The 11,075-nt window shown below is 37.9% G+C and overlaps 1 protein-coding gene across 1 annotated transcript in view; it reads right to left on the bottom strand.

Moving 5' to 3' along the window:
* The window catches only part of lpar1 (lysophosphatidic acid receptor 1), a gene marked incomplete at its 5' end in the record, with an annotated part of 32,019 nt that overhangs the window by 9,797 nt on the left and 11,147 nt on the right, over positions 1 to 11,075 (bottom strand). The window contains 1 exon segment of the mRNA XM_014002502.1: positions 4,795 to 5,550. Coding sequence (XP_013857956.1) covers positions 4,795 to 5,533 — 739 coding nt within the window.

The following is an 11,075-nucleotide window of genomic DNA, read 5'->3' as shown; positions in this document are numbered from 1 at the left end:
GTAAATAAAATGGCCCTGTCCGTGTAATATATTTTTAAATTTTGGTTTAAAAATGATAAAAACTAAACATCCTACAGTATTTTTACAGTCTTTATTTTACAGTTAAAATATATGTTTATTAAATAAAGTCTAATGTTACAACTAATCATGGATCCCTTTAACAACACAATCGCTTGAAACTTCAAAATTTTATACGCCAGATTTTACTTAAAACTGTACTCCTTTCTCTCGCTTCATTCACCATTACGAGCAGAAAAAAACAATATCTCCAGTCAGCCAGCAATGCATTATGGGATATGTTGGGCTGACAAGAATCCATCGGACCTGTCCCTCAAATCGGGGAAAGAGGAGGACGCATTTGTCGACCGCATCAGAGGAGTCTTCAAATTTGGACAGCCTCCAGTGCGGTGCTGTGACGTAAGTGGTCGACAAATTTGGYCTTCGGAGGATGCAGCCCCTGAAGTTGGACACAGCTACAGCATATACTAAATCAGTCAGGGGTATATTGTGTAAATACAGAGTCAGTCTTTACTCTCTTCTTGTTTCTCTCTCATGCTATGTGTTCAATTATCATCTGTAACTACTTCTGCATACATTCAGACATTTCAGACGTTAAGGAGCTCATTCAGGAAATAACAGCTCTGATTTTTGTCAGGACAAAGACATACAAAAATTATGCTTTTCGTAACTGCTGTAATTATTCTTTAGTTGTTGTTTTTTTTTTTTTTTTTTTTGGATTGATCAGGGTGTAAAGCAACACATTTCTTGTGACGGCCATTTACAGTTTCTGCTCGTTCCGAAAATATTCAGTACGTTTAGATATAAAATAAGCCATTTGCCTGAAGGAACAAATGATGCGGCTGAAACAGGATCCACATGGACAAATGTTGTCATTGTGGGAGATTTGAAAAGCTGCACTGTGCAATCATCTTGGCAGACACACAAACACAGACACACAAACACTGAATGACACAGAAAACAGGTGACGTTGTGATCAACGCACTAGCCATGTGAAAAATGCTAACAGTGGATTGCAGTGTTTGGCGTATGGATGGCTCTGATTGGTTCTGGTCTCAATTTGCCAAAAACAAAACAAACGCAAATTGCAYACAGTCACTGTGTGATGCAGAGAGGCACATTTCAGATTTTGTAACCATTATTTTTATCCTCCCTTTGAAATCAACACTCAGAAGTTTCTAATTTTTTTTTTCAGGGTAAATACATGTTAGTTAAACACAGAGACTTTGTAACACATGCAAGCAAGTGATATGCCATCTGGTAGCATGTGTTTGGGGATGGTATGGCTTGGCACTCCACAATGTCTGACAATGTGACTTCATACATCCCCATAGGCTTTAAGTTAATCAGATCATTCACAGAAAACTTGCAACTGAGCCAAAACCTGACACCAGACTACAACACAAAATGAAAAGGCCATGGTTAACTAACCAGACTGTTTTCTCGTTTAAAACAGAAACATTCAAGAGAATGTCTGTCAAACACATTTTCTTTTTTTCTTTTTATCCCTTGCACAGGCCAAGTGGCCAAAAACTAAGATCTTCCTTGATTTTATCCTTTGTTTGCCTTTGATGAGGTTGTAATTAGTCTGTGGAGTGAAATTCTCTTTTTCTTAAAACAAAACACAATGTGGCCATTACAACGAATAATACGTACAACAAGAAGTAATCTTCACGAAACATGTGAAACTTTAWCATATTCTGTTCATATGTGAGGTGATTATTTGCGATCAGGTTAAACCTAAGAAATACTGGACTGATTAGGTCAAAACTCAACAGACTGCATGAAAAACAAGAGAAAAAAAAAAAACAATGAATGTGAGTGCCTCGGTGCTATCTCCAGATCTTTTTATATAAATAAAACAAGAAAATCTCAAGTGTGGTTTTGTCTTTTTTTTTCCATCAGCTTTACGTGAACAAAGTCCATCTTGTGTTCTGCTGTTTTTTATTAGGCTTGGAGGGTTATGTGACTGTGGGAGACTATGTATTTTACTCACTCTTTTTTTTGCCCATGCTTGTGAACGTTTGAGTAAGCAACTTTTTTTTACCCTGTAATAATGAAGGAAGAAAGGACACTAGTCAGCAGGGGAGCAATTATTATCATCTGGCCACATGATGGAAGAATCTAAAGAGGGAATCAGTTAATAACTTCCCTGAGAGGCACACAAGTAAAGCCAGGATGAAAATGTTGTGTTAGAGTTTAGACAACTTATAAAATTGTTAAAGAAAAAATGAAAAATATGAAAACAAAATATATGAGAGTTGATACTTATTTCTTGTTTGGATTGATTTGAAAAGGGAGCGTGGTAGAAAGGGAGGGTCGTAGTATTCAGTATCCTCTTTAGTAATTCAAATGACTTCATTCAAAAACAAAGAATTCCAGACTGAACCAAAACACATCACACCCTTATTCAAAAGACTGAACAAACTATTAGCCAAAAGAAACAAATAAGATTTTCCARGAAAATTTTAAAAGGAATTGTTTTTAGTCCACAATTAAAACTTCACACCAGCAATAAATTGTTTCTAAAAAAAACATTACAGCCTCAAAATGATTTTGGCTTAACTTTACATCAGTTTATTTAGAGTAAAAGGCATCTTTCAGTTTGTTAATGAACCTGACTCTCCACAACTTACAGAAAAGCAGTCAATAAATCCACTCTGCTAAGCTGTTATTCTCTACTGTCAGAATAGGAATTCACTTATTGTTTTTTTTTGTTTGTTTGTTTAGTGCCAGATCCTTTTTATTTACCCAGTATTGAGATCAATCTGCATTTTAAAGATTTTATTATTGCATTTTGTCGTGGTCGCAGCAATTGTTGCAGGATTCTTATTCAATTTCAATTTATTTTAGCTTTTTTGTTTTCGTAAACTGACTGAGGCAGCAACATTTGCACAATGATCCTACACTTTTTCATTTAATCAATGAAATTTGGTGAAAGTMTGTGGTGTAATTTATTTTTAATAATCTAGAAAGAAAAAAAGCTGTAATGACCAAGTTTGAACAGCTATTTACCATTACTGACTTTCTACAAGGCGAAAACAATATTTTTTACAAAGTGCAGCAAAAATTTATCTAGTCACATGGTTTGTATTTTTTTTTCTATTTATCATAGCATACACCCCACAATCACGAAGSAACAAGGATAAGCCAATCCCAGTACCGAAAACTCCCTTCCTCTTAGGTTAAGCAAAGAGACATAAACAAAATATCTCCAAGCAACAGAGAAAGCACAATGTCCGCTTTTACACATACTGTGGAAGACTGAGAGCATTCTGCTGTTCACTGCTTTGGATTAGGACAGGAGTAAAGACAACAATTGCACACGGGTGAGATAACACAGAACATAGGAGACAAATCACATGGAATCCCTTGGTGTGTTTTGTCTAGGACCAACACATCCTGCTTCCAGGCACTCAGAAGCRCATTTCCCACAATTCTTGTGCTAACTTACTTTCTAGCGACTGGGCTGATCATCTGATTTCRTGTATTTAGTCAGTCCATGGACAAAACAAGAAATAAAATACCAGAAGGATTTGAAAAGGAAAATGTTGATAAAATTAGCATTTGTTAAATAAAATTCTCAACACCTTTATAACACCTATGAAACTAGATACTGCATAGCGGTAGCATATATGACCCCTGYATGTACGCAAAGCTCCAATGCACCAGAACTCACCACTCAACAGATTTATTGTTTTGGGTGGGGGCAGGATGGGTGGTGGGGTGCTCATTGGTGGGCCCAATGGATAGCCCTTTATCAGAGCTAAACAAAAAAATTTAAGTTCCTAAGTTGAATAGGTTTTTAGTTATAAGCATTTTTATATATCCAGACACCCCCTTTTTAGATGGAGCCCCTTCCTCAAATATGGGGCCTATCATAAAACCATTGGCTGGTGAACAATAAGTCAGACACATTTACATTCCTGCCAAATTTCATGATGATCGGTGCGGCCGTTTCCATGCTACAATCAACCAAAAATCACTTAAAAAATAAAATAAACAAACAGTACAAAAACAATATGACCCCTCCTTCACAGGCAGGGGTCACAATGAATAGCCTGTGACGATTTACAGTTGAATTTACAAAAGGACAGTGAAAAATCAGATCACTGCATGTGACATTTTTGTGCAGTTGTACTRGGCAGACACTGTTTAGTCTGAACACAGAAGCTCAACACGTTCATTGTTCTTGTATAACGAATGACTTCAGCTCTTGCACTCAGTGATAAATGGAGATTGAAAGTCTTGTTAGACAATGAAAGCAATATAAATGTTGTAAATCAATACTKGATAGAAATAAACAACCAGATAGATGTAGCTTGTTATCCAAAGTTGTTGCCAATTTAAAGAAAAAACATAAAATGTCTTGGAAATATGTCCGATAAGCTAATTAATTGACAAAAGCTAAAGTGCATCCTGCAATTGATTCAGCAAGTCTATTAAACACTACTCAAGAAGTGCAAYACTCATTTTTCAAAAGAAAAATTAGTTTTTGTTTATGATGTGGGCAAAAAGGACTCAGATGTTCTTTTAGATAGACTACATTTGTACTGAAACCCTTAAAACCCCTTTTCCACACCACTCTGATATCCTATGGATGGGATGTCTCATTTAAGATAAGCACATGCTGTAATATGGAGATGGTGATTCCTCATTAAGTGACCCTGCCCTTGCAAGCGACACATGGACTCAAACTTTGTCAATCGAATAATCAATGCGACTGACGAACAGGCACATACAGATAAATTAACATTGTTCACAGATCGTTCTTACCCAACACGATGGCCACAGTTTTCAGCAGCGACATCATTGTATCTCTGTTGCGTCTTTGTCCAGAACTGTGCCGCGACATCCGCATGGTCCTCTGCCGTACGTAGACAAAAATGTGGGCGTACAGCGTGACCATGACCACAAAAGTCACCAGGTTAAACACCGCCCAGAAGACCAGGTAGGAGTTGCTATAAAGGGGAGCCATGTTGGARCAGGATTTGAGGCTACAGATACAGTTCCACCCCAAGCTGGGAATCGCCCCCATGACTATGGACATGGTCCAGATGATGACGATCACCACCACCACACGCCKGTTGCTCATGCGCGTGTGCAGCTGCATCCGGAAGACCGTGATGTGGCGCTCGATGGCGATGGCCAGCAGRTTGGCCACGGACGCCGTCAGGCTCGTGTCGATCAAGCCCTGCCGCAGCAGCCACGTCGACACAGTCAGATGCTTGGTGTTTGGGCCTGTGTTAAACATCAAGTAGAAGTACGCCAATCCAGCGAAGAAGTCAGCAGCTGCCAGGTTGGCCATCAGGTAGTAGATAGGGAAGTGAAATCTCCTGTTGACGTAGATGGCGACCATTACCAGAAGGTTGGCGAGCATGATGAAGATGCACACAGTGATGCCCAGGCCCATCACGAGACTGCTGACGGTATTCCAGTCACTAGCAAGGGGTTTATCGCTGCGGTTGTAGAAGAAGGCGATGGTCTCATTGTAGTAACACTGACCCTCATCCATGGTGGTAATGGTGCTTTCTGAAATTGGAAAAAAGGATATTTTTGTAAAGTTATTGAAATTTCATTGAAGTGGGTGAAGGGATATACATTCCCTGAGTTAAACAACACTGATTTTATATTAAAAGATTTCATAGTTGTGTGTCTGATTACTTTACATTTGAAAAACAGCCCTCATTAAATCGTAAGCCATAGTTTCATAAGAGCAAAGAGCTTTCATCAGATATTTCATTTGTCTGTGGTTGAGAAATACTTCACAGGAAAGCAAGAAATCTCAATATAATGAGAAGTAGCATGGTGCTTTGAGTGAACTCACTCATGCACACAAACGGTGCTCTCATGAACATGTGTGTAACAAGCTCCAGTCCAACTCAGGGGCTGACCAGTCTCAAACACCCCAAACCGGAAACAGGACCCGAGGGCTGGCGTAGAGTTTGTTTGTGTATGTTTGTTTGTGTGTAAGTGAGACAAAGACTATAGGGAAGAAAAGGAAGGAACTGGGGACAATTGAGACAACAAGGAATGAAGGAAACAGTGATAGAAAGTTTAGGSCAAATTTCTAATAGTTCTTTCGATGTACTGCATTTACTGACTGCATTTTTCTTTTTAGAAACTAAGCAAACACAAAACTGATCTGCTAGCATCAATAATGCCCATATGTTGTCCTTCATATGCAGAAGATAAAAACGAGGTTTAACTTTTCAAATTTTATGAAAAGATACACTTGACWAATTAGGCAGAATGTTGACTGTACTAAATGCACAAGCTAAACAACACTACAGATGACTTCCCAACTTTTGGCAGCTCTTTAAATGCTTACATTGCTGATTCAAAATAAGTGTGGTTTAAACATGGCTGCCCCACAATAGCAGCATAAAGAATATCCTAATAAATCAAATACACGAGTTTAAAAATTCTGTTTATGTCTTCAGTTTTCCGTGGGTGGTGGATAAGGAACATCTGCAGCCACATTTGCATGGGATGGCAATAAAATGAACTGAATTATTGCAAGCAGCAGATGGCCCCRCACAGAGTGGATATAACTGATTATTACCTACAATTTGAGTTGTGGGAAAAAAATCCTCATGCCAGCAATTATTTTGTATTTACATCTAGAGGGTTAACATTCCTTATCCAAAATTAAAGAGATGTATGTTTGCGTGACCAYGCACTACCATAGTGATCGGTTTAATGTCAGACTTAAAATGCATTGGGACACATATTGATTAAAAGAACAACTTCGCATTTAAAACATTACATGTAAATTTTAAAAAAAAGTTAAGAATTTGGATTTAGCTCCAGTATCAGTACTTGTAGTTTAATTTTATGTAACATCTTATTGAAGCATGAATTTTTTCATCCAAGTCGCTAAACTTACATTTAAAAACAAATCATTTGGTCCGTGATGAATTTACAAACTACACCAACTTGGTAAAATAAAAAACTTTGCCATCTTTGTTTCTCTGTTTAGTTTGCTGTCGGCAGAATGAATCCTGGGATATCCTAAGCTGGGAAGGATACTCGGATGCATCCTTGATTTAGAAGATTTTGTGGGCTGCATTCCTCGACCGCATGAGGAAGAGCCTTCGAATTGGGACAGCACTCGGCATGGGGTAGCGACCTATGTGTCCAACAAATGTGCACTCATGAAGATGCAGCCCATGAATTGAGATACAGCCACAGCGTAATATGACACTTTCATTAAGCTTAAAATAAGTTATTGCAATTTATCAAAAATGCATATACATATTTTAAAATGTATTTACTAATTAAAAAAACATTCCACATACAACATAAAAATACAAATCAGAAACAAAATGAAAGACAGAAAAAACATATATCTGCCCCCCAAAATAAATTCAAACAATAATAATCTTTAAGTCATATTTGAACATAAAGCAGCATGAAAAATAAGAAATATCAACATTAATGTGTAATTATTTTATGTTATTTAACTTTACTTTACATAACGTTACGTAACGTTACGTTACATTACATTACGTTATGTTACGTAACGTTACGTAACGTTACATTACATTATGTTATGTAACGTTACATTACGTTATGTTACGTAACGTTACATTACGTTATGTTACATAACGTTACGTTACGTTTTGTTACGTAACATTACGTTACTTTACATTACGTTACGTTGTGTTATGTAACATTACATTACGTTACGTTATTTTACGTAACGTTATTTTATTTTCAGTAAGCGTCACTGATGAATTTGCGACCAGTCCAGGGTGTACCYGGCCCTTCGCACTGTGACTGCTGGATGTGGGCGCTAGTGACTCAGCRTGACCCTGAAAGGAATAAGCGGGTTAAGATTAGGGCTGGATAAGCATTAAATATTCTGTTTGATTTTTTTATGCATATATATTTTTCAATGTTTGACCAACAAGCTGCAGCATTTAACAATAAACAAACAAATAAATAAATAAATAACTGCTGTCCTTTTTTACCTTTTTTTTTAAATTTGGTGTCTGTGGTGACCGTTTTTTTTTTTAACTTTAAGCATTTCATAAATCTGTTAGCGATTCTGAATCTGTGCTTACATCCAGATAAAGCAGTAGCTGAGCCATTTGAGGCAATKCAAGGAGCAGCTGAAAGATAGCAGGAACACTAATGAGCTATAAATCAGAAGTGACAAACTGATGGAGCCTCTGCGACAACTACCAGAGCAGATGAAAGCTAATCTATTCTGCTTGTCTTGTGTGGTTTATGGCCATTAAATGTCTAGAGGGAGCAGCCATCAGGGCATTAGAAGCCGGAGGCAAGTCGTCAGTACTAGAAAGTGGAGGAAGTGTCAGTGGCCTTTCAATGCACATTCCCGACACTTTCATCAGATCCTCGGAGTCTGCAGAAGGAGATCATGTCATTGTGTGTGAATGTATGTGTGTTTGAGTGCAACAGCTGGGGACTCAGTCTTATGAAAGAGAAAGATTGTGCAAGAAAGGGGACACAGTAAGAGGGGATTTTAGTTGTGTTCTTGCATGTGGGTGTTAACGTACAAAAATAGAATTGATTCTTTTGAACAAACAATCCTGTTGAAGAGAAAGAGGAACTTTTTTTTTAAAGAATCCATTAAATCACAAGCACTGAAGACAGAAATGTCGTGTGAAGAWAAGTAGATATGAGGTCAGCTCTGGCAGCGTGGACAGAGAGGAACAGTGTTTGCTGTGCAAAAGTGTGACTTATGGGCTATGAAAAAGACCACCCTAGAATCCATATGTGTGAGGTCATTTCTCAGGCAACGACAGTGAGACGACAGTGAGACTGTGTGTGTTCAACAGTGACTCAAACACGCATTTAGTTTCCCTTTTTGAATTATTTATATTTTACTCTCATACACACTCAAAGGGTGAAAAAAGTGTAACTTTGCATATGATARCATTTATCCAGAAAGGGGAATAACACAACTCTATGTATTTTGACTTGATCTGATTTGAATAGGAAGTTAGCAACTTCACTTTGGACTCTTTCCCTAAAACATCCTCTCCTAACCTGAAAACTGCACAGAACTGTGAGTTGTACTGAACCTGTGTTTTCCCCTCATCTCTGCTATGTAAAAAGATACATGAATACACATAGTGATATGACAAAATAACAACTTTACTATCACACAATTTACTCTGTCATTGATTGGGGATGGCATGAATGACTCTGAGGAGCCATTTGTTCCATGGAGTTGTTCAAACGAGCTGTTCGATTGTGAACGATACGTCATCACGTCAGGTGGGTGGGACCATGTGTTTTGTCAAGCTGACACCCCCTTCTGCTTTTTTCCCTGAGCTGCTGTACTCCACCCCTCTGCCTGTGTGCCACGGGCAGTAAAGAGCCATTTAGGCTCTCCACTCCATTCCTATTGTTCGTTGTAAGGAGCAGTTCAAACGATTTGGATCAATCCTAAATGATAATTATGGTAAATGGACTGGACTTACATAGCACTTTATAAAGCCCCATGGGAACCCCAAAGCACTTTACACTACAATMATTCACCCATTCACACACTGATTAATGTCAACCCCTTCTGATATTTACCTGTAGAATGAGCCTCAAAAATCTGCAATATTTGCAAAAAATCGAGGGGTTGCAGGCGGACAGTCAGCTGTGAGGATGACAGCKCCTACAGCGCAAAGCAAAAGGAAATGAGGACTGGTTTAGTAGAGAACTTATTTCTAGCCACAGAGMGGGTTGGAAGATGGTTATTTGATGTTATTCATTGTTTTTTATAACGAACAGGCTCTGAGATGTAAAATAAATATGTAATTGAGTTTTTGGAAAAATCCGTAAAACTTGAAAAAAATCCACGAGATTGTTCTATACGTCTGTATACCTGCAAAATGTGGGAAAATCCATGTAAATCGCAGACAATCAGTACAACTTGACATGTATGCTGCTTGTAGCCACAGCTGCCCTGCAGCACACTGGCAGAGGCAGGGCTGCCGTGCACCGGCGCCACCGGACCCCCTGACCACCATCAGTAAGCAAGGTCGGTGAAGTGTCTTTCCCAAGGACATACATTACAAATGACTGGAACGGGGGATAGAGCTAGCAACCCTCCAGTTATGGATGACTCCACCAAACCCTCCGCCACAGCCGCCCCAAACATCACGTCTCTATTGGCTAGCAGAACTATAGTCTTTGTCTTTGTGTTCCAATAGTATCTACTTTGTCTAAATTTCCAACTAAACAAGATGACTTGTSGGTTACAGCAAATATAAATAAATTTCATTTTTTTTTATTTATACTTGAATACAACATTAGTAGATGCCAAGAGAAAAACTGAAATAATGAATAATGTGTTTATGTTTGCCATGAGGCCAGATTATCAAAGGATTTTTCACAATAAAAGTTAAGGGTTTAAAGATCAAATGCATGACACTGACGTCACGACGTGAGTGTGGCTGATCTTTTAACTGACTGGCCAATATACGTCTCCGTGTTTCTGTCTGCACCGCCTTCACTAGTCAGCTCTATATTTTTATTTATGCATAATGTTAAAGTCTGAGCCTGTGCACAACCTAAAAGTCAAACAAATGTAGGAATTGTACAAATGCACAAACCAGCAATGAAACAATTTTGTATTACAACACAGCTTAACTTTGAGCAATGACTTAGTCATTTAAATAATCAAATATTTTATTTTATAGCATAAACTATCCAGAGACTGTGGGTTTGAGCCCAGATATTGTCACCTAGCATAAACTATTGCTACATCCTTTACRCAAGTTCACTCCAACGGGAGCAGCCAAAAGAAAAACAGCATCAACATTTTATGGCATAAACTGATTAAAATGTAGAGATTTTCACATAGATGCTTTTGAAAGTAACTCACATTCTGTAAAACATACATATGTACTGTATATTAATACTGGCAGTGTAGTAAATGTACCATCCTACAGTGATGGCATAAGCCATTTTTTTAAAGTTTGTCATGAATCTCAAAACATCTCATATGGTACATTTTTGGGTAATTGATAGGCCACTATTTTAGGAAGGTGACAATAAATAAATAAATAAATAAATAAATAAATAAATAA

Source organism: Austrofundulus limnaeus, unplaced genomic scaffold (genome assembly GCF_001266775.1).
Source record: "Austrofundulus limnaeus strain Quisiro unplaced genomic scaffold, Austrofundulus_limnaeus-1.0 Scaffold13, whole genome shotgun sequence".
NCBI lineage: Eukaryota > Metazoa > Chordata > Actinopteri > Cyprinodontiformes > Rivulidae > Austrofundulus > Austrofundulus limnaeus.
Note: the sequence above shows the minus strand (reverse complement) of the source record. Positions and strands in the feature narration are given on the sequence as shown.